Raw genomic sequence first — 24,810 nt, 5'->3', positions numbered from 1 at the left:
CTCACATTAAATGCAAACACTGCAGCCACCACAGTGATCCTACGCACATAAAAAGGAAACACCAGAAAAAGCCACGGAACAAGACCTTCAATAAACATCAAACACACGGCGCTCTCCTCCCCTGATGCAGCTACGCCTGGTCTAGATGGCTGAAGAAGCCTCCAGAACCAAATCCCCTGGCCGACTAACACGGCAGAGGCATGTGATTTGAGCTCTCATGTGATTTGAGGGAAAGGAAAAGCAAGTGCCGAAGCTATTTCCGGGCAAATACGGTTCTCTCCTCTCTATGAACTGAGGGAAGCACCGCTCCAAGACCTGGCCGCACTTGTAACAGATGGAGTTATAGCTGAGGTAGCTGCAGAAATGGCGAAAGTGTGATTTGTTTCAAGAATACTGCGCAGCAAGAGCACGAATGGTTCCAGCTATAAGTCAGTTTGTTCATTATTTCAATTTTGTTGTTCATTATTTCGAATGGGCAATTCTTTTAACAGGTCCGCTGTCTCAATTTCCCATATCAAACACGAAGGAAGAAGTAAACACATCGTACGCTTTATTCAGATCATTATTTGGAAAGATTATGACTTCACGGCAAAACTTTAAATGTCCTAAAACTAAGGACTGTTCAATAGCAGCCATTACTAAAAAAATGGTACTTAGAATGGAAAGATTATGACTTCAGAGCAAAACTTTAAAACGATAGCATATAACTAAGCAGCAATTATTTTAAAAAAATGACAGCTAAGAATTTAAAACTAAGGGCTGTTCAACAGCAGCCATTGCTAAAAAATGGTACTTAGAATGGAAAGATTATGACTTCAGAGCAAAACTTTAAAACGATAGCATATAACTAAGCAGCAATTATTTAAAAAAATGACAGCTAAGGATTGAGCGTCTATACAAACAGCAAACTTTGCCAGACTGTGGCGAATAAAAAACAAATAGAACATGCCCACCGGCAAGCTATGTCAGACTGCTATAAATGATCTGTGCCAACTTGCGAGCTTTTAAAACTTAACGAAACACCAGCCACAGATGGCATTGTCAATCACACAACGACACATGAATGGATTGAGTCCTATGCGCTGAACAAGGGAACCAGGAGCAGGGACTAGGTGAGCACATCGGCAACCTCGAGATGACGCACGATCGCAAGCCAGCAGTCCTTGTTGAGTGCGTCCACCTGGGTGGCCTCTGCTGGGTGGCACGTCACGGAATGCCGAACGATGCCTGTGATGAGGAGGTAGTTGTCATGCAAGTACCGCTCGGCTGCGGCTACAGCTAGCAGTGCTTCAGACTCTGTTTTGCCTGTGACTTTCGTCAGGTGATTGAGCAGGCAAGGCCTCCCATTAAAAAGGTCGAACCCTTCCGCACACTGCCTGTCCAGGCTGGGCGAGACGACAAAGTCCACCGCTCGGTTCAGGGCCCCCCGGTTCCTGCGCACTGCTTCGAAAAAGGGGAAGCTCGAGTCGTCGCAAATTAAGTTTCGCGACAATCCAAACTTCACAATGGTCCTGTTCTGCAGCATTCCCTGCGAGAACTCTTCCACAAACTCGGAGGAGAGACTGGTGAAGGCAGCGAAATAAAACTTGGTGGCTGTCTTGTTGTGGGCCAGCAAGTAGGAAAGAGCCGTTGCCGTCTCAAATTGGCGGACTTCGTGGATGCCAAGCGTGATGTCGGTGATGCCGGCATTCTCGGCGAGTGCGTGCGAAATCTCCTCGACGAATTTGCACCCGTCTCCGTCGATGGCAAGGTCGAGACAGTCGATGGACCGGTTGACCTTGAGCATTTCGCACAGGGCGGTGCCTTTTTTTCCGGGGTCTCCCTTAATGGTAACCCTAAATGTGCGTACGCTCTTGTTGGAGGCCAGGGCATCGAAGAGTTGCCCGAGACCAACCAAGGACAGGCAGAGGACGTTGGACAGGACTAACTCTTCGATGACGGGCAAAGACGAGGTGAGCGCAGCTGTCAAGCCTGGCAGGTCGGGCTCTGTCCAGGGAAGCTGTACCCGGCCGTAGCAGTCGTTTTCAGTAAGGCGTTTTGCCAGGACAGCCCTGTAAAAAAAGGGTGTGACTGAATGTACAAATCTGTGATTACTCACAGACATTGAAACCCCGATGCATTTTCCGATAAATCATTTCCATCTCGTTTTTTCTTCGAACTAACATTTGTTGTTGACGTGCCAGTGGTCCACCAGATGTGCACCATTTACAACGCACTTGGTATTGTGCTACCTTCCTGTAGTAACACTGCAAAGATATTCTTTGCAGTAAAAAAAAAAGAAATCTACCTGCATTAAAGCAGTCATGCTCAAGATTAAATTCAGAAACCTTTCACCAATAAAAAATGTGATAAGGACCATGTAATGCGACAAGTGCCTAGCTGTGGACGCTAATCTCAGAGCGCAAGAGCCCACAAGCCATGCAGGTGGCACAAGCAGCATAAACACATCATTCAGGCAACAGTAGGTATACATACATAAACGGTGTACACAGGATGAATAAGAGCTTCAACCCTTGCCACCCCTTAAAGATCTGCACATAATTGCGTGTATGCCACATGTAGTAAGTAAAGGTTACTATTTTACTAAAGGACTCAATATTGGTACGGTTAATAGGGATCGTTTCATGAAACATTGGGCATGCTCAACAAACAGTGTCAGGCAAGTGGCAACGTCGCTTACGTTAGTTGGCCAGTGTGGTGTCAAACAAAACGTGCCCAACGGCAGCGCATCTTCGTCCGGCATAGTGCGTGCCGCATGCATGGTGCTTGTATGTTTACGCATTCGTTTTGTCACTTCCATTGTTTACCTCCCCATGCTTACCCCTATAAATAGAATATGCACTAAATTTAAGAGCCAATAACTCCTTCTGCAAGCTTACAAACTATATTGATTTGCGTTGGAGTTTGTCGGCCTCAGCCACGGTGTAAGATATCCAAGAGCAACCAGGCCCTTAAAGTGGAAAAGTGCAGGCTTGTTCAAAGAGTAGATCTTACACCGTGGCCTCAGCCAATCCCAATGGGCTGCCCACAATACGCCAAGTTCCGTGTGAAAAAGTAGCTCAGGTGTTGCATGCCTGTACTCCGTTTTCTTCATTATACTTAACGTAACCTAACCTAACCTGTGTGAAGTTTGCATTAAAAGTAATGTCAGCGTTATTCGAATGAGGCAGTCTCTCGACCGAACCAAACCTGTATTTTGTCTTCATGACAGCTCTTTTATACCCCTGCTACACTAGCGTCCGAATGTCATTTGAGCCAAATGCCATTTGACTCAAACGCCAAGTTGTGCTCCTACACTAGGTTTTGAAATGCCATTCGTCTCAAATGACATTCGAGCCAATGAGCACCGAGAGGGACATTTGGGATTTCAAACGCCATTTCTAGCACTCTCGCACGCAGTGTCTTCAATCGGCAATTAAAATTTATAATACTTGTGTACGTAAAACAAACAAAGCATTTTTGTTTGCGGAACTTTGTCCAATGTTCATTTATTAAAATATGAAATCAATATATTTAATTTTCATACTCTCAAAACCAGTGGGTTAGTTGTAAAAATAAAATAAAACTACACAAACAGCCACCCCATTAGAGTCAAAACTGGTGTCTCTTCTAATTTGATATCATTTTACTGCCTTCGACTGCTCCTAAATTTGATTGTTGTATTATTGTACGAAAACGGAACGGGGCGACAACAGCACCACTACAGCACAGCGAGCAATTGCGAAAACTTTCAAATGCCATCGAAATTGTAGTGTAGCACGGCGGATTCTGAATGGCATTTAAAGCACCCCATTTGAGTCAAATGACATTCAGCCCTAGTGTAGCCAGGGTGTTAGGTAGAACAAATCTGGCCGCAGCCAAATTTACACACCTGATCTGTTGGGGACACTTGAAGCCAGTGAGGACAAGCTTCTTCAGTGTCTTGTTGATACTCAGTACGCTGACCAGTGCCGCAACTCCATCGAGGGGCAGCGTTTTACTTGAAATGCGGAGCGTTTCCAGAGTAGTGTTCACATTAAGGGCTCCTGCCAAATGGATCAGGCAAAGTTCGGAGACGTCAGCGTCCCAGATGTACAGGAGGCGAAGGCCAGTGTTCTTACACACCAGATATCCCAAAGCTTGTGCACAAAATCCACGGATGCGACAGCCTGTGACTCGCAGCTCTCTCAAAGTAGTGTTGCGCTGAAGAGCTGTGAACACGGGCTCCGGAGAGCACCTCTGCGCTCCTACGTGCACACCGAGCTTTTCCAGGCTGGTGTTGCTCGCCAGCTCGTTCGCTATGGCGTCCATCTGCCTCCGGCTTGCAATGGGGGCGATGCTGAGCTCCTTCAGCGCCGTCGACGAGTGCAACAGTCGCGCCACCGAGTCCATGCTCGGCAAGCGGTCGCACCAGTCATGGTACGAGGAAATCGTGAGCGACTCGCAGCTGAAGAGGTACCGCAGCGCTTTGTTCACTTGGCGCGGTAGCTTCACTTTGGAGATTTTGAACCTTTTGATGGAGCCCGCGTTGCGTCGCAGAAGCTTCGCAAGCTCGGCTGCCAACTTGGGCCTGATCTTGTTGAAGTCCAGCTTGAGCCTCTCCAGTCCGCTGACGTCATCGAGGTCTTTAAGCTTGTAGCAATCGATGTAAACACCCGCAATGCTGTCGAAACAGGCGCTCGCGTTCTCTTCAATTTCAAGGCCGCGGATGGAGCGGCGGGGGTCGTTCCTTATTGGAGAACGCAGGTGGATGGGGAAAGGCACTTCCCTCGAACTGATGCCCGGATGTGTGTCGTAGGCGACTCGGAGCTCGTCGATGCACGGGTGGTGCTGAAGAAGCCACGAGACCAGGAACGCGGCTTCGGCAGCAGCAGTCCCTCGGCTTCCCCCGATGTCCCCGTCGCCTTGCGGATTCGACCGGAGGCGGAGCTTTCCCGGCCGGAGCTCAACCAGTTCGAAACCGAGTCCGTGCATCACTCGGTTCCACGGGGTTAATTCGGTGCATAGCCAGCATCGCTGGTTGGGGCCGGTGCACGCTCGGTTAAAATCCAATTGACCTTTCCAGGCGTCCGTTGTAACTTCCGCGTGAACTAGAGGGGGAAACCGGTCACCGAACCTGTGTGTGTCCGATGAGTCGTCGTCAGAGGTGCTGCACCACGAGGCCATCTCCACCGCGAAGTGTTCAACGCGCGGCACCACGCCCACTGTGGACGCAAGTACGGATGCGGAGGCAACTGTTTTTACGCGCACAGCATCTTGCTTCGAAAGGGACTCGGCTGAGTTGTTACCGCGATGCGATGCACTGCACTTCGTGCGGTATTTAGGCCTAGTAACGTTGATTTAGGCCACAACACTCTGTAGAAGCGCACGCTTTACCTTGAGACGCACACTTTTTGCCTGCACAGACTTGCCCGCATGCATGCTTGCCCGCCCGCCTTCATTTATTGGATCCGGCTTGTTCAGTGGCTTCGTTGGCTTCGTCTTGTGAAAATAGCCGATAGCAGAGTTGAGAAAATATGATCAGAGTTACTAATAATAATAGCACTAGTATAGTAAAATAATTATAGCACTATTGTTGTAGGGGCAATATTTTTAGTTCATATTATTGTGGGAAAGGTTTTATTTTAGTAATGTCACCAGTTTCAGTTTCGGAATATCTTGCGCAAAAGTGTGCAACGAGCCGTTTGTGACGTCACGTAGATGCGGCTACGCACACCGGCGATCATGGAGGAAAGAAAAGCTTAGGAGAGGCCCTGACGTCACACCCAGCGCAGCCGGAAACGCCATTTCTGTAAGTCGAATGGCGGACCATTGGCCCTCCATGCCATTGGCGGACTCTTTTTGCCTCTCTCTCTCGGTGCACCTTCTCCGCCTCCTCCGTCCTGTATCGCCTCTCTTGTCGCCTGCATCTGCCAGCGCCGAGCCGGCGGAAATCAGCTGATAGGCTGAATGTGGTAGAAGGCCGTGGTAGAAGGCCGTTTTGCAGCGCGTGACCGTGAACCTAACGCGCGGTTACACTGTTACACGTCTTCAGTGCGGCCGCAGCAGGTTTGCGAAGCGGCTCGCTCTAACAATGCCGTAATGCTCGGTGCCAGGCTGCAAGTCGCGATCGGTACCCAAGGAATTGGGCATCACTTTCCGCATCATTCCGCTGACAAGTATTGCTGTACATTGGTGTGCATTCATCCTTTGTTTGCAATCGCCGCCGTTCATAGGTTCCCAAGCGATGGAGAACGCCGCAAACAGTGGGCGAACGCCGTGCGGCTACCGGACTGGAAAGTGCCCAAGTTTGCGTTGCAGTTTCACTGGCAATCCCAGAGATGACTAGTCAATTAAACGGCCGTTCTATATATATAGGTAAGCATGCAGTACTTCATGCAGATTTCACGCTAAAAAATTGTGGAATGTTTTTACCGTTGTTCGCGTGCCTTCGATAGAATTTTTTGCGAAGGAGGAGGAGGAGGAGGAGGAGCGGGAGGAGGAGGCAAAACGTTTTATTGAGTAAAAAAAATGAGAGGGTGGGTGGCGTCAATAAACTTTTTTTCGCCAAGTTTCAACTTGTCTCAGTGTCAATAAATTCAAGGTGATATCAGTTGAAAACGTTCATACAACGCTTCATACCTCGCAGTATGAAGCGTTGAAAAGCGAAATCCAGAGCGAGACCACAAAAAGATCCAGATTCCAGATCCAACACTCTTCCAGTCAACAGACGGACACCTACTAAGGTAATAGGACGATGGAATTATATCAACTGGGAATCTACCTTGTAACAGTTGCAAAAGCAGCGCATTGCCGGCCTAGCAAACTATATATTGCAGCGGCGATAACGAAAAAATTGAGTTGCGAATCGTTCGGTTGCAAGTCGCCTACGTACTGCACACCGTGTATCACTTCCCGAAAATCTACCAGACGGGTGTCCGCGCGTACGACGAGACGGCGCGTTCACGATATCTGCACTTCAATAGGCGCGTCGTGATCGCGACCGGAAATAGCTTGACGCGGTACAAGGTGCACTTGCCAGTAGAAATTAAATGACATATTCACATCGGCGCAGCTGTCGCAACTCGCAGCATCCTTTTCGAGTTCCGCAAGACCACAGCGCAGCAAAGGGAAGCAGCAATCTTCGCAATCGGACGACAAGGCAGGCGCTGCCTTTCCTCCATGACTGGCGAACGGCGGGCGGGCTGTTGCTAGGACGCCGTTGCTAACGCGACTTCCAATGGCCGCCGAAAACACGTGACTTCCTCCACACTTTTGCCAATGCGCGGGGATAGCTGGGGGCCTCTCCTAAGCTTTTTTTTCCTCCATGCCGGCGATAGAAGCGACGGCCATAGGCGTGTTCACTTCTTTACAGTAAACAAAACTGTTCACAATATTGTAGTTTAACCCGTGGACGAGGGTTACGCTACCTAGAACAAACACGGGGCAGCAACGGGAAATGATTTAAAAAGCTGAAAGAGGATCCCGTACATAAAAGCAGAGTCCTTCAATGCTTTACTGGTCACGAAACTGCTACGTAACTTAATGGGAGAGCATTGAAGGACTCTGATAAAGGTCAGAATGAGCAGAGGGCAACGTCCTTTGTAGACCAAATGGTTAATTCCAACAAGAACAGGTCACAGTGGTCGGAGACGACAGTAAAGCAGACGACTTTTAAAGGGACACTGAAGTGATATGTAAACATTGCGGGATTACTAGCGCAAATTGTAGTCCGGAGTCCCCAGGCCATGTTTCGACCACTCTAGGCGCGTTTACGCGATTTTATTTAGTAGAAAAACTAATTCGAAAACGCTGTCCTCCTCTCTTTACGCTCGCCCATTTTCTGTGGCGTTTTCGTGTGACGTCAGGAGGGGATGAGCTGGCAATGGACCTCTCCCGGGGTACGTCACACGGCGGCCGTGACGTCACGGAAATCGCACGTGCTGGGTGTGGCCGGGAGGGTGGTTGGCAAAACATTCGGACCGGCGCGCGGCGCGTATGCAGTGAGGCTGCATTAGACGCGTGCAAAAGTGGGATTTTTGTTTACGTGTTGGCTTTTCTGATGCCGGTGGGCTGCTGTGCTCTCGGCTGCCCAAATTTTGCGAGCAAGATCAGCGGCATCAGACTTTTCGGAGTCCCCACAGAGGTAAATTCGGCGTGTATTGTGGATGCGCGCAATGTGCCGAAGAGGCTGGCATCCAAAGCAGCGACATAGTCTGCTCTTACTCGTAGCAACATTTCGCATTCTCGAACTTCAGCTGTTCTCCAAAGCGCGGTCATACCGTCTACATTGGCAGTCCGCGCTGATTCGTGCAATGAAATGATACTGTTTATGAACCATGCGCATGTGCTATCATGCAGCACCAGCAGAAATTTGCTCAAGTGAAATAGGGGGGGGGGGAGGAGGAGGAGGGGGCAGACGGAAATTTTCTTGCTGCGAAATATTGTCATGTTTTGAGGAGGTAGAGCACTGTATTAAAAACACAATGAATGCCTAACCTGCTTAGGCGACGCGAAATAAATGTTTCAACGAGGGATCCGCGATACCGGCCTGCCGCCTGATCGACAACGACAAGTTTGGTCTTTTGCTATGGGGGGATCTGTTCAAGACGAACAAAATTCATTGCTTGTAAGTACAATAAATTTTTACCTTGATCAATTATATTCTGCCTTGAGGGTGCCGGAAAACTGAGATGCTTGCCGTGCTCACATGTAGCATCGTGCCTTCGGGGCGAGATGGGCCGCTCACGCGACTCGAAAAAAATATTTGCCCTTAGCGAACAGACTCAGTGAATGTATTCATTTGTTGTGGCCTCCCGACGCTGGCGTATGCAGCGGGCGTACATGGACACTAACTTTAACTATCATGAAATAATGGCTACCGAAAATATTTCAGTGCACTGTCGCAAGATATACGCACTAACCATATGTGGCTGCTATGTTACTCTCACAATGACGATGAACCATTTCGAGATTTCACTGGGGTAAAGGTAAGAAAACAATAGGTAAATCTCGTAGAGAACGACATCATCGCGATATTTTTATTGGAATAAGTTTCGCCTTTTGCTCTTCATATTTTTGTTTCGTTGCTGCTTATTTTACTATTTAATCCTTTCATACTTTACCTTTCCTTTTTCCCCTAGACATGAAATCGTGTGTACGCCACTGTCTCCGGGCGACGCAAAGAGACCAAGAACAGGGAGCGTTTAGCTGCCTGAGGCACCGCGCTTAGCTTAAGCGGACCTCGAAAGCAACAATAAATTAGCTTCCCTTGGTATGTGTCCGAACACAAAGAATCTTAAAAAAACATTTTGGGATGCGTCGTAACAGCACCAACCTTCAGAATGACTCGTTTAGGCTGTTTTGCCGTGCACTGATTATCCGAAAGCGTCGCCGTTCAGTTGACCGTGCGGTAAACGAAAGTGTTGCGGAGGTTGTAGATGCGGAAAGCTACATGGAGGTGCGACGGCCACAGCTAGGATAGCTAGACCCCCACCTGCAATGTGGGAAGCCAGTGACGGCACGAACCAACGGCACATCCATGGAGGAAGAAAAAGTTAGGAGACGGCATGACGTCACGCAGCTAGCCTTCGCAAGCCCACCGCCGTTGAAGCCGCTCCCTCCACCATTTCCCTTTCTCAAGCCGCCGGAGTCGGCCCAGCACGTGACCTCCATGGTCGGCTGGGCCGGCGGCGGCGGCGGTCTCCGACTCCACCGCATCTCTCGTGTTTGGTTGGCGGTAGCTTTTCCCCGTCCTTCCTGTATCGTCTGCTCGGCGATCTCATGCCCGCGTGCGTGCAGGCGGGAGTGCCTTGTACGTACGAAAGACCAAAGCCGAAAGACCAAAGCCGACCAAGACCAAACGGGCCGCAGAGTAGTTTCGAGCAGACGAAATTGAAGAGCGCGCAGCGGCCCACAAACCCCACCGCGCGCTCTCACACAGCGGCGCGGTGGGGTCACGTGGTGCAGTGACGCCCTGGGCCGACTTCGATTTTACTTTTTATGCATAGGCTTCACGTTTCTCCGGTGGCGCCGTCTCCTAACTTTTTCTTCCTCCATGGGCACATCATTCCTTACGGCCGCCCCGCGGCCAGGCCGTGCCGTCGGCGCAGGCGCTTTCTGCCAACCACCACCTCACTTCGCGGCCGCCAGCAGGCGCCACCCGTCGCGCACGTGCGCTTAGTGACGTCACGTTGTTTACATACAGGGAGAGGTCCATTGGCTGCGCCACGGCTGCGCTACTGCACGGCTCCCCGGCCGACAGAGTCAGTCGGCCCAGCGTTTCGTCCGCCGGCCGCCGGCGGGTCGTCGCAATCAAGGAGGTTAAAAAAAAATTGCTTGGTCGCAATTCGTTCGCTTAGTTGAAACGAAGCCAGGACACGTTTGTGAATGGAAGAATGTGCCTTTCTTTACTTGGTTTGTTTGTACACTGTATCTAGCTCCAAGTCAAGGTCGCTTCACACAAGCGCTGCACATGCGACGCTTCGCTGACTGGTACGCCAGTAGGAAAATATAAGGCCTCTTGAAGGCGGGAGCAGAGTCAGCGAAGTCAATATAGGTACTAAGCAAATAAAATCAACTGATATTTTTACCGTACAGCGTAAAACTAGGGCGCGGGAAGCACTTTTTTGCGCTGGGCGAACAAGCACAGCGGTCAGCAGCACGACTACGCATCTGCGAACGCTTTTCCGTCTACGAAATGCAATTGCTAGACGTGAGCTACTGTGGAAACTCGGGTGACGCTTACTGCACGATCGCAGTACAACAAATAGTCACCTAAGCGGCTTGAAATGCCAAAACTAAATAAAAGTGTAAACCGGTTGTACAATATATACCTTATATTAGCAAGGAATTCCCGTCCCACTTCGTGGCCTAGCAGTCTGGGGCGCTAGAAATTCACCCCAAATGTTTTGCGAGTCACAAGTTCGAATCCCCGCGGGTACGTGCGTTTTTTTTTTTTTGTAAGTTAACTTTTTTGTTTTCCGCCGATGTTTTCTATATTGAGTTCACCTTTTTTGGGGCCGCAACGTTCATGGCTACACGAACTAGTTCACAAAACGCGCGCAGGCTGGCACTGGCGCGCTAGCGAGTTATCGTTGGCGTGCTGTTGCCATAAGCACCGACTGCTTGCTTGCAGTGGGCACAGGCCAGAATGAACAGACCCTTGGCCTGGTGCGAACACGCTTTTTACGATACAGGCATGAGGGAGGCAAGCTCCAAATATGGGGGAAAAGCGCATGACATTTGGGCGTCTGCGGGTACGCGGAGGGCGTTCATGCACTGCGTAGGTCTCGGCTAGTGAATGCTGACCACAAGCCGTCCTGGGAGGCTTATCTTGTGCATTTTACAGCCGACAACATGGCAGAAGCGCGGTACGATGATTACTGAGATATTGAGAATGCCCATCCAACAAAGCCATTGGTTATGTTTTACAGAACCGAAACCGAAACTTGTGTGATTGCTAACCTTGGGCATCGTCCAATCACGGCGCCCCTCCTCTCAACGTCACAGCCTTAGTTGGTGCGGCCGCCGCAAACCGCGCATGGTAGTTTTTCTTCTTTCGCGCTTTGTAAAATAATTACCGATTTGTCAACCGGATAAACGATGAAAAGTGTGCTAATTTGAGCCAGTCTACGCAGTGCAAGCAAAAACGGGAGCTTGACAAATTCACTTCAGTGTCCCTTTAAAAGCACACGCATCTCCGAGATGGAGAGCTGCTTCAGTTGCCTAAACCAAATTAGGTTAAACAACCTTGTTATGTTTGTCAAAGTTATGTCGCACTCCAAACTGTGTTGGAACGCGCATGAACATATGCATGCGAAATGTCCACAGCTGCCACAATCACCCGATTTGTTGCAACTATGGATAGGCCTGGAATAACAGAATGAAGGACCAGCAATGCGACATGGATTGTTGCGAGAAATGTTATCCACTTTTGTAATCCGATGGAGGGGGAAGGCGAGGGGGGGGGGGGGCAGTTCGCCACATGGGTACCTGCACTCGTCAGAGCCTGTTATGAAGTGGCAGCTAACTTCCGGGTGTCCCCATATGCTACGCAAATCAACCGTGAACTTCAGTGGTTTAAGCGTCCAGTTGGAATGCGCACGTGTTTTACTGGTCACATTTATGCAAAAATACTGCATGACTGAAGCACCATTACAAAAAGAAGCGAGTCGTTTTTTTTAATGGGCAGCCCAGGCACAAAAATTTGTTGCATAAATGTGACCATTAAAACACATATTCAAGGAATATTCTTATTTCTTGCGCGAAGGATCTAATTCTTGCTGGCAATGTTAGTAAGTGAACTGTATTTCGAAATGAAACTCTCGATCGAATACGCAGGAACGCCAGAAGTGTTCATTTTGAAAGGAGGAACGAATGATTCTGTAATCAGAGGCTCTTAATATTTAATTTTTTATCTACTATTGTTTTTGTTTTGCTTCCGTGTTCAACTTATTATTGAACAGAATTTTCTATTCTTGCCACTGTCAGTCGCGTTTCTTGCAATAGATTAAAAATGTGATGTGCATATTGAATAGATGAATGAATCAATTTATTGTAAGCATGGCACTCAGGCATATTGGTAATATCGGAGAAGTTAATGAAGTTCACGTTCTATTGAGTATGTGAGCCTCGTTCAGGGAGTACGCTGGTCCAAGCAGCCCTTCGTTCAACTCAGAATTATTAATTCTTTGCATATAACCAAGCCTCCACAGATGAAACATTAGGAGGCTTTTGTCTTGTTCGGGTCCGTTCAATGACGCTACATGACCGGTGTAAGTCGCTGATTGGCGGGTGACCTTGGAATGGTGGCATATACGCATAATAAAAACTGCAGCACTTCTGTATGTTTGGCGTCCTCCTACACATTTCACTGGCATATCGAGGAAAGGATCGAAGGGTGTTGTCCTTTTTTACGTTCAACAACTTCGATAGAATTTAGATGTATACGTACCAGGAAGCGTTCTACGTACGGGATAAATTATTTTATCGCTTTCATCACGCCCCACAAGCGTGTTTGGTGGCACTGAAAAGCAAGAGTTGTCGCTACGCGATTGAGGACTTTTTTTTTTTTTGCATTCTGTTGTACATTTTTTTTTATAGACAACATATTCCGCATATACAAATTCATTTGAGGGGCATTTTTCAATGACCCGCCGCGGTGGCTCAGTGGCTAAGGCGTTGTGACGCTGAGCACTAGGACGCGGGTTCGATTCCCGGCCGTGGCGGCCGCTTTTATGATGGAGGCGAAAAGCGAAAACGCCCATGTGTACGAGATTTAGGCGCACGTTAAAGGGACACTGAAGTGATTTGTAAACAATGCGGGATTACGAGCGCAAACTGTAGTCCGGAGTCCCCAGGCCATGTTTCGGCCACTCTAGGCGCGTTTACGCGATTTTATTTAGTAGAAAAACTAATTCGAAAATGCTGTCCTCCTCTCTTTACGCTCGCCCATTTTCTGTGGCGTTTTCGTGTGACGTCAGGAGGGGATGAGCTGGCAATTGGCTGCGCTACTGCACGGCTCCCCGGCCTTCAGACAGAGCCAGTCGGCCCAGCGTTTCGTCCGCCGGCCGCCGACGGGTCGTCGCAATTCGTTCGCTCAGTTGAAACGAAGCCAGGACACGTTTGTGAATGGTAGAATTTGCCTTTCTTTACTTGTTAGTTTGTACACTGTATCTAGCTCCAAGTCAAGGTCGCTTCACACATGCGCTGCACAAGCGCACATGCGACGCTTCGCTGACTGGTATGCCAGTAGGAAAATATAAGGCCTCTTGAAGGCAGGAGAAGAGTCAGCGAAGTCAATATAGGTACTAAGGAAATAAAATCAACTGATATTTTTACCGTACAGCGTAAAACTAGGGTGCGGGAAGCACCTTTTTGCGCTGGGCGAACAAGCAAAGCGGTCACCAGCACGACTACACATCTGCGAACGCTTTTCCGTCTACGAAATGCAATTGCTAGACGTGAGCTATTGTGGAAACTCGGGCGACGCTTACTGCACGAGCGCAATACAACAAATAGTCACCTAAGCTGCTTGAAATGTCAAAACTAAAGAAAAGTGTAAACTGGTTGTACATTATATACCCTATATTACCGCTCACGGCCGAGCCGGCTTCGTGGCCGAGCGGTCTGGGTTGCTAGGTGTGACACCGCAAGCATTTTGCAAGTCACGAGTTCGAATCCCCGCGAGTACGTACTTTTTTTTTTTTTGTAAGTTAACTTTTTCGTTTTCCGCCGATGTTTTCTATATTGAGTTCACCTTTTTTTGGGCCGCAACGTTCATGGCTCCACGAACTAGTTCACAAAACGCGCGCAGGCTGGCACTGGCGTGCTAGCGAGTTCTCGTTGGCGTGCTGTTGCCATAAGCACCGACTGCTTGCAGGCAGTGGGCACAGGCCAGAATGAACAGACCCTTGGCCTGGTGCGAACACGCTTTTTACGATACAGGCATGAGGGAGGCAAGCTCCAAATATGGGGGAAAAGCGCATGACATTTGGGCGTCTGCGGGTACGCGGAGGGCGTTCATGCACTGCGTAGGTTTCGGCTAGTGAATGCTACGATTCTAATCCGTCCTAGGAGGCTTATCTTTATGCATTTTTACAGCTGACAACATGGCAGAAGCGCGGTACGATGATTACTCAGGTTTTGGGAATACCCATCCAACAACGCCAACGGTTGTGTTTTACAGAACCGAAACCGAAACCGAAACTTGTTTGGTTGCTCACCTTGGGCATCGTCCAATCACGGTGCGGCTCCTCCTAACGTCACAGCTTTAGTTGGTGCGGCCGCCGCAAACCGCGCATGGTAGTTTTTCTTCTTTCGCGCTTTGTAAAATAATTACCGACTTGTCAACCGAATAAACATTGAAAAGTGTGCTCATTTGAGCCAGTCTACGCAGTGCAAGCAAAAACGGGAGCTTGACAAATTCACTTCAGTGTCCCTTTAAGGGTCCCCTGGTGGTCAAAATTAATCCCGAGCCCTCTACTACGGCGCGCCGCATCGCCTGCGTTCAATAATTTTTTAATGAATGTTTGACCTGTCATTGACCAGAGAGAGAGAGAGAGAGAGAGAGAGAGAGAGAGAGAGAGAGAGAGAGAGAGAGAGAGAGAGAGAGAGAGAGACAGAACTTTATTATGAACAGATGGGTTAAGGAGACGGGGCGCCACCAGGCCGGTGGCAACTAAAGCAGCTCGTTCAACCAAGAGTTCTGGGGTGGCCAGGTCGGAGCTGCCAAGCGCCTCCTCCCACAGCTCGCTGCTGGTGATTGGGGAGCGATGATCTTGATGACATTCCCACACGCAATGGGTGGGCGACGTATACGCACCACAAAGTGGACATTCGGGAGAGGGGAATTCTGACGGCGGGTGAATATGATGGAGAAAGGATCTCGTTGGGAGGGCTGCCGTTTGAAGGAGTCTTCCTCAATGTAGGAGTCTTCCTCTTAATGTAGTGGAAGAGATGCATGGGCTGGTGGGAGAAGGCGGGATAGACCATACTGCTCTGTGACCCAAGCAACCCCGGACGTCCGTCGGACGTCCAACGTACGTCCATTCCGGCTCTAGCGCGTGTCCGCAGGACGCCTGTTTCAAAGCCGATGGACATACCCTGTACGTCCGTGGTACGTCCGGATTTAACGTTTACGTACGTCCATTCGGACGTCCGAAATTGGATGTATTTCGTACTTCCGAATGGACGTCTGAAATATATCCAACTTCGGACGTGAAGCCGTCCGGGGGGAAGGGGGGCACGAGCCCCACTACCCCCTCCGCCCCGTAGTCAGCGCTTCTGTTTAATAGCATAATTAGCTTTTGAAGGTTTGTGTTAGGTTTTGAGGAGATATTGGCGTGAGCAAAAAGAAAAAAAGTACGACGTCGCCGTGGGGAGGCCAGACGGTTTCATTTTCGATGGTAATGATGATACTGATGACGATATTTCGTTTTCTCTCTTTTACCAGTCGCTGTTGCCCAGTGGGGTCAGTAGTAATGCCGCTACACAGTCCTCTCGCGTTCAAAAAGAAAAAAGAAATATGGGTTACTCATGTGCTACTCTGATTAATTTTGCTCAGATTCTTCCTGGCTTCCTCTCCGCTTTTTTTACCCACCAGCATTCTTAAGTAGGTGCTCCAATTCGCGAAAAAGCGCCATTTGTGGCGTTGTCTGGTTAAGATAACAACCGCTCCTGTAAAGATTAAAAGATAACAACACATGCGTGAACAAATGGGATTTGCACTCTGGACTGCAGTGCAGAACGGAAGCCCAGAGCTCCACGGTCAGCAGCACCATCTCCGCACGTTATTACAGGGGAAACGTAAGGTGTTGTCGTCAGAGGTGCCATAAAGACAAAATACAACTTCGTTCAATTTGAAGGAACTAGGCCCTAGTACCTCACTTAGCTCCATTCCCGCCACAGAAGATTTTTTTATAACTAAATAAAACGCAAGAAGTTCTGAAAAACTTGAGGATTTCGCGCAACAGTGACGTGTTATGGACAGGAGTGACGACATATGAGCCAGCACTAAAAACATAATTTTCACTGTGTTAACTGCAAATTAGCATTAAGTGACGCGATTAAGCGGAACAAGAGGCCCCATACAATGGTCCAGTCATATGTCTCAGCGATGAGTTAGTTCGGCGGTCACCAATCGCACAAACTAGATTCTGTGACGTCATAGAAAAGTTGCCGGACAGCGGCTAGGGAGTCGCCACTGCTTCGCACGTGTTCTTTAATATCTCCATTATGTCCGAAGCTTGCGATAAAATTGGCGTCATTGTTATCGGGGCTAGCAGTCTTTCTAATGAACCAAACTTGTATTTTGTCTTCACGGCCATATTTTCGTGTTCGCGTTTCATTTGTCCACGACTGTGCAGGTGCAGGAACAAGGATTTGTGAATATCACTAAATATTTCTCTTACTCGCTATATGACAACCAATTATACCGGTTTACAGGCAGATTTTTTATTAGGGACGATACGCACACCAATGCGGCCCAAGCAGTTTACAGAAGAAATTTCTGTAAATTTACGAGACCATGTTCCAATTACTTTTGACGGCGCTTGTACATACTCGAGCTGGGTTGTCAAGGGGTACGGAGAGTCTGCGGGCACACCACCGTTCATTTTTAGATGCCACGCATCTCATTCACCCGCCTTGTCCCTCCATCCGGCGTCGGCGTCGTTGTTGTCGGCGTCCGTCCCTCCCCCATTCTCCTCGCCGCGCCAGCTTCGCTCTCCGCCGCTCACCCCCTCTCCTCTCCGATAGCGAACACTCTCTCGCGAGGGGCATTGGATTGGATTCGACTGGATTGGCTTGGATTGGATTGGATTAAAGTGGATTGTTTTGCGTCATAGCCGCGGCAGACGCACTGGCGCCGGCGCGTCCCCTCACCGTTATGCGCGCTATAAAACGCGGTGCCTGCGCCGCTCCGTTCCATCGTTCCAGCGCCGTTCCTCCGCTGTACAACGCTGCAACGTGAACACCCTATGCGTCGCATCTACACAGGGGTTCCCGCGAGGGGAGGTGGTAGTTTTTATTTCGAAATTCTCTGTCCAGCAGGGTTCCGTGAGGTTGATGGGCATTACATTCGTTATTATGTCCGCAACAGAACGAACCGCGGAACCTTCATAATCAACGTTAGCAGAATGGAAAAAGCGCGCCCATCGTACTTGCATGTTTCCTTATAAGTCACGCTCTCTCCGTAGGTTTCGTTGCCTCGCTCCGGGATGTCTTGCGGAGAAATTTTAGGGGCGAAACACCTTAAGGCCGAGGCTTGTCCGGCGTCCGGCGTCCGTGCGCGCGGCAACGCGCCGACGCAACGCAGGTGATGAGGCGCGCCGTAGTGGAGGGCTCCGGAATAATTTTGACCACCTGGGGATCTTTAACGTGCGCCGAAATCTCGTACACACGAGCGTCTTTGCTTTTCGCTTCCATCAGAAAAGGCACAGCACCGTGTAAATCGAAACATCTGTGAACAAAATGTTCACAAAAGGTTGACAAGCACAAAATAAAAGGTTCACAAAAGGTTAGAGAGAGAGAGAGATAGATAGATAGATAGAGAGAGAGAGAGAGAGAGAGAGAGAGAGAGAGAGAGAGCCGTGCTAAGGTGATTCTAGCCACCTTAGCCATGCTACGCATGCGCGAGGAGCATTGGATTGGATTGGATTGAATTGGATTTGGATATTTGGATTCTACTGAAATGTATTGGATTAAATTGCATTGTATTGAACTGGATCAGATTGGAAATTGTTTTAGCAGCAGTAAGCACTATCACGGGTGATTTACGATAAGAACGATCCCCAGTGCTTCGCCCACTCGTCATGATTCACTTCGTGGATATGCGTGAATTTTTTTATTATAGAAATTAGTTAGGATCCTACCGTCCATAAGCTCAGGATTAGTTCAGCAGCATGTGACAGTAAAAGAGACGGATCATTGCCATGGTCGAACAGGTATAACTTGGCAACGTTTGGGTACGAATCAATTGGTGGTCAAAGAAAAGACTTCCAAGCACCAAAATACGTTGACGAAGGACGTAAAGGACAGAGACATAGCGGACGTCTCTGTCCTGTACATCGTTTGTCTGAATATTTTGGCGCTTGAAAGTCTTATCATCGAACAAATATACTCGGAAGGCATATTTGTGCGAGGGAGAATGGGTAAGCATAGTACAACGTTATAAGTGTACACATATGTGCACATATATACGCGTAATTCGAGCTTTGACGAAGCTTGTTGCCTCCATGTGCACGTAGCTCGTACACTGCACTAGCTCAGTTTATGCAGCCTTTCATGTATGTAATCTTTTACATCGTGAAACAAAAATTAGCAGTGGCTTAGCTCGGCTATGCCAATATATATATATATGATATACGTAGCGTGAGCTAAGTTTCAGCTGGTTATTCTTAGCTTTCCTGGTTGTCTAGGATTATCTTGAATATCATACTTACTGCTGCTAAAACGATTTCCAATGCAATCCAATCGAATACAATCCAATCCAGTCGCGGCGGCGGCTGCTCCGGCGCGCCAGCTGTGCGGTGTGAGACGGCACTGCTCCTCGCGCATGCGCAGCACGGCTCTCCAGGAGCTACGCAAAACTGCTCAACTTCGGCCAGTGTGGCTCACGCTACAAAATGACTTTCATGCAACGTACCACTACTGGCGTGGTAGAATCATCTGTTCCCGTGGTGTATCGAGCGGTCATTTTTTTTTCTAGCGCGCCTTGCGACTTGTCAGCAGTAAATCTAGATTACACTGAAACTGCTAAAAGAAATTTGTTTAGTGAAGGAGGTAATGCAAGGCCACATAGGCACATGCATTTATTTAAGAACGATTGTTATTTATCGCAGATTTCGTAATGTTTATTTCCATAACAAAAGAGTTCGTAAGTGCTTACAACGTCGTCTGTAGGCGCTATTCTATTATTTTCTTCTCTTCTAAGGCACTTTTCCGCTGTACAAGGCCAGAGAAAAACATTGTACGACAGCACTATAGGTTGTCGTTCATACTACTGGTGGTGTAGTACATACAAATGTGTTTACTAGAAACAAGAGCAACAAGAAAATGTGTAAAGCAGTACTAACAATTGCAAACCTCGAACAACGTAGCTCCACTGGTGGCTGTTCAACAACATACAAACCACAAGCAAAGCATTTAAACAAATTTAAACAGGGATTATTGCACGTCTATATCCCCAAAAAACTTGGAATGACAGCTGTCCGAACAGCAAGTGGCCTGTTAGGTTACCTGAGTTTCTGGAAAATATTTAGGATTCCCCAGTGTTTATTATCCTCCTGTGTGTTTTCCCGAACCGCGGGAATGACATCAGTAAGTGTACGCAAGCCGTGAATAAAACGCGCATGCGCTAATCTGCGTTGGGGCTTAGAGAACGTCGATCGACCCCATACTCGACTGTTAAGATGGTTGTATTACGTTCATGGACTTCGCGATAGCCTGCTTTCACGGAGTCCATGACAGTGGCGCCATCCCGCGGACCTTACCGAATGCACAAAAGTGCTCGCAATAAAGGGGAGAAAGTTCCGTGGCCAGAAACTCGCAGCCCGTAGCGTGGAGAAGCAGGAAGTGTTCTTGGGTTGCGCATTATCCATCCGCATGTTTTAACGGCTGTCAGCGGTTAGCGATGATGGATTGGGCTGAGTCAGAGAAAACAAAAGCCGGTTCTCATCGAGCCTCTCTGGCAGTGCCGAGGTGCAGGGATCTGGTTTCAAATTACGCGCTCATCCCCCCCGTTCAGTGCGTCCTATCGACCGCGGCGCCCACAGCAACACTCGACCTTAGGTTGTTCCAGACGTACTTTGAAGCTGGTGACGACAAACCAACATTGCGTCTTGCCACTTTTACCTTTTTTTTTTCTCTCCGTCCCATCTCTCCCACTAAAGGAAGAGCTATGTAACGCTTTCGCCGTACCACGCACGTGTTTGGCGAGCAGCCTCAACGGCGTTCCACAACAGAAGTTCTCTCACTACCTCATCCACCTAATCCGCAACCTCTCTTGCGCTACACAGATATCTTGGCGGACTACCGACACAAACGGCAAATTTTCACCATTCCACACCACCAACTCACAAGGGATGAAGTAACAACGTTCAGACGACTTCAAACTAACACGTATCCACACCGTACCCTTCTTCATGCCATTTATCCGACAGACTATCCAGCCACCTGCCACTACTGCCCAGCGCCCGGTCAGGTGTGGGAGTACCAAAAGACACCGGACCTGCACCCAATCCCCAACCCCTCTATACAACAGTGGACGGCGCGGTTGACCAGCAAGGACCCTACGTTCCAGCTTGACCTGGTGCAAAGGGCCCGCGCAGCCAGCCGCAGCCAGGGGATCCCAGACTAGGGATCCCCTCCACCGGGCGGGTGCCCTAACAACTGCACCTGATGCCACTGCACCTGATGCCACTGGCTGATGCCACTGCACCTGTTGTTTTAATAAAGATTTGTTTCATTCATTCATTCTCTTCGCGTACGCGTCATTCTGTCTACCGGCGACATTTACGCGGGCTTCCACTGACACGTATGGACAGTCAGTACTAATTTTATACAGGCCTACGGACACCTGCCTGCTGTCATTTTCATGACGCGATTTTGATAACGTAGAAACTGGAATGAGCACAGTTGTCAGCATCGGCTTTCGGTGCGGAAGGGATTCCAGACATATCTGGATATCCCGCGCTGAGACGGATCGCGTTTTGATAATCCTAAAGTGTTTGCAATGTTCGACGTTTAATTCTTTGGGTTCTTTTTTTTTCTAGTAAAGTTGTTCTGTATCGGCCCGGCAAAACTGCGTTTGTCTATACCATGGGCAATATTTCACACATACATATTCATGGAAGGAACTTCATGATCCTAGGGTATTTTTCGTTCACGCTCAAATGATTGTCGACGCAAGAGCTCTGAGTACTTCTCATCTTGTTCCGTGGGCAACTAAAGAATGGGTGCCGCTGTTTGGTGCTGTTACAGAAGCGACTGCCATCATAAGAATATTACTGCTACGCCGATTTGGGTGCCGTAACATGGCGACAGAAGATGACGGCAGACCCGATAAAAATATCACCGCGCAGTTTTCATATCACGCAAACAGCAACACAAAACTAAGCGACGTTCGTGTTTTTAGAAAATAAACGACCCCACATCACCGGGGTGTGCAAACGTACGACACAGTGGGAAGAGTACAAGAGCATTTGACTGTCTACAATAAGAGTAGTTTTGGTCGACTATCCATTCAATTTGTCTTACAAATTGTCAGTATACTAAGTCACCACCAGTCTTCGCCTTCTTCCTGCAATATGTTCACTCACACCGTCAACGTACCAAACACACAAACACAAATCTCACCTTGTGTTCTGCACTTGGGATAAAAAAAAATCCATCATCCGATGTCACTCGGCACTCACTGTGTAGTGTTCAACCGCAGCGAAAAAACGGGCGAGTACGTCTGGATTGCAGCAACGAACACGCGTGGCAAGCACACACTAAAGTTCCCGCACAACTTCGGTGATGTCACACACAACTGTCTCAGAACAAGTAGCACAAGAACATACAGCCGTGAAGCACAACAAAATGCTGGCACCACGCATCACAGTAAATTGTAATAACCATGCCCAAAAACGAAGTCCTAAAAACTGTACAACACGAAACTTCAGAGCATTCGCACTTTGCGCTGAGCACGTGTTCTGTCATGTCTGGGTAGTTCCAACAAACTTTGCGTCCGCACCGACCTGTCGCTAGGGCACTCATTGGCTGCGCGGAGAATCTGTATTGCTATGTTTTCTTGAAGCAAAGATTGTTTTTTCCCTCAAAGTCCTTTAGATGTCGCAAGTTGGTGTCATCGTGACAAATCGCCATCCACAAGTGATGGTGCTCCGGAACAGTGGACATAGAACAAGCGACCAACATAGAACAGCGCAGGACATCGCGCCTGGCTCGAGTTTCTCAACCGAGTAGCGATACCACAAAGCCTTCCCGTGCTACTATACTACCTGTGGACCAACTTTAAACAAATTACGCGAACACCGGGACTTTAAGCAAATTGCGCGAACACACACAAAAAATGCATTAGAGTCCTCAGAGGCCCTACAAAGTTTCAATGAATATCGGTTTCATGCTTTGGGATAAAGTGAAGTCGTATACATCTCCTCGTAACCCTAAAAAAACAATTCTATGGTGCATAATGATTGTCTCACAGACATTCGTTGCTTTTTCAACTAGTTTGTCTCTCCCCTCGTAGCTATCGCGTTTTGGTGACGTCACTGCTATCGGCGCATCCCATCCGGTCTTGAAATGGCAGGCGAGGCAGGATTCACACTGAGTCACTTGACCCGAAACGATGCTGCTTAATAAGGTCCCTGCAATCACGAAGAGCAGAATTGTGTGCTTTTCTCTAACACTCCTTAAGGTTGCTTTGGCTGCGATGTTACACAGGTGCTGACCACATTTTGCAGAAGTGCGTCACATGCTTTATGATGGAAGCAGATGGGTGAACGCCATTGTGAGGTATGTTTATCTGGGTATCTGGTCCTTTCTTCATTGGCTGATGCCACTGCGTCCGTTTTCCATACAAACTGGTGTCTACTGTCGCCTTCTAGTCAGTGCTGCAAGTAGTTTGTGAAGCGAAAATTAGTTATCAGCAAGATTGCTTCAAGGCTGCTTGACTGTGACGATGGCGTAGCATTGAAGATATATTTGGGCGACTGTCTTGTATTTCGTGTTGACGGGCAGCGCAATGTCTGAAATTCAGGCGTCCTCCGAGCTTCCGCCACAAAAAAGTTGAAAAAGTAGTAAGGACCACCAGCGTCCACCGCTGAACAAACGGCATATGGTTTTTAAATTCTGTAATATTCACTTACATGTTGCATAAAAGCGGGGGAAATTCGTGTACGGTCACTGTTAAAGTCAAGGCCTTCAAGCAGCGGGTACTTGCGATTACTGCAACGTTCCTTAACCGACATTTAATGACGGACACCTGCCGTGTTAGACCCGAACCGTCGGTTCTTTCGGGAAATTTTGGTACCGGGTGAGTGCACTTTCGCGCGCTGCGAGGTAGTTTGCGTAAATTGTGCACGAAGGCAGTCACCTCATGGTCAATTTCCGAATAAACATGACTGGACAACTCGACGTGCAGGCAGCATTGCAGAAGGTTGACAAGGGTAATTTTTCACCAGGGTTTTTGTAGAGAGTGCACGGAGATCTCTCAAGGATGTTCATGACATCTCTTCATTTCGGTTGCCGCTTAAATTTTTACTGCAGCAGTTCACTACGGCCCGCGGGCTTGATCAGTGTTGAGAGTCACCATGTTGAACAGCTCGCACACGCCTTCCAAGCATGGGTCCTGCTGAAAACGTTGTTGTAGCCGAGCGGAAACGTTGATGCGCTGAGATGTCGAAGTTTGCACTTGGTGGGTTGTGCTGCCGACTTAGCACGGATGTCCCATGGTTTCTTAGAATGAGGGAGCACTCTCACATCACAGGGCTCAAAATAGTTTTTCAACAACAACCGCGAACCGCAGACACTGCGTGTAGTGATTTTGGGTACCAAGGAGGCCACATCTCTGCTACTTGAAAGGAGGGTTGAAGACCTTGAGTTGTTGTATGGCGCCATCCGGTGTGGCGAGGGCGGAGGCGCTGTTCGGCGCACTGCTGTCCGTGAAGCTGTTTCTGCTGCTGGCCAGGCTGTCACGTGACCAGCTCAGCACAGACGACCGCGCTGAGGACGGAACGTCCCCAACAGCGTTGCTCAGTCCGACCTTCGTCATCAGTCGCTTTCGAACCTGCAACGTTGGCCAGAAAGAGTTTTATCCACGAAACAATTTAAGGAACAACAGAAATAGCAGTTCCAAAATCATCCAGATCTTTTCGCGTCTTCTGTGTATAAATTTATCCGCCCTAGTAAGGCGGTACAGTAATGATAGTTTCTTAAAAAGTGCGTCAATCATCGATGTGGCCATTGTCCCATCCATTGTCATCATATTGATCTTTTGCACCCATTATTTGCGATAAGCTCTCCCGAAACTCCAGCCTTCACTTACACGAACATCGCTCACTTGAAAAGCCAAAAATGCCTTCTGGACCTTTTTCGGCTAATTCGGACATTTTCGATGCAGAACGCGATCAGACTTCCAAACCCTCAAGCACCTCTGTCTGAACAGACATTCGCGTTTGGCGGAAGCTCGCAGTTTCACCGGGACTGCAGCTGGTCCCTGTTGGGTGGATGCGCTCGGTTGTCATGGAGACGCTTGGTTCCCCAATGTTACTTTTGCTGAGGGCTGACCGGAAACTTCAGGTAGTGGGGACACTTCCCATTTGCGATTTGCAATCGGCCCAATACCAGTAA

At 48.6% G+C, this 24,810-nt stretch overlaps 2 protein-coding genes across 2 annotated transcripts in view; both read right to left on the bottom strand.

The window, feature by feature from the left end:
* Positions 1-533: 533 nt before the first annotated feature.
* Positions 534-5,427, bottom strand: LOC144162383 (uncharacterized). The gene is made up of 2 exons (XM_077692886.1): positions 3,872-5,427; positions 534-2,051 (listed from the first exon to the last, which is right to left on the bottom strand). The coding sequence occupies exons 1-2, from the start codon at positions 5,143-5,145 to the stop codon at positions 1,109-1,111; spliced, it is 2,217 nt and encodes a 738-aa protein (XP_077549012.1). The 5' UTR covers positions 5,146-5,427; the 3' UTR covers positions 534-1,108.
* Positions 5,428-19,303: 13,876 nt separating this feature from the next.
* Positions 19,304-24,810, bottom strand: part of LOC144162382 (adhesion G-protein coupled receptor D1-like) — a 42,006-nt gene continuing 36,499 nt past the window's right edge. The window contains exon 9 of the mRNA XM_077692885.1: positions 19,304-24,247. Within this exon, the coding sequence (XP_077549011.1) occupies positions 24,032-24,247 (216 nt within the window). The 3' untranslated portion in view covers positions 19,304-24,031. The remainder of the gene's footprint in view (positions 24,248-24,810) is intronic.

The sequence above is a fragment of the Haemaphysalis longicornis genome, unplaced genomic scaffold (assembly GCF_048455015.1).
Source record: "Haemaphysalis longicornis isolate Haplotype H1 unplaced genomic scaffold, Haemaphysalis longicornis Haplotype H1 scaffold_12, whole genome shotgun sequence".
In the NCBI taxonomy this organism is placed as follows: Eukaryota; Metazoa; Arthropoda; class Arachnida; order Ixodida; family Ixodidae; genus Haemaphysalis; species Haemaphysalis longicornis.
Note: the sequence above shows the minus strand (reverse complement) of the source record. Positions and strands in the feature narration are given on the sequence as shown.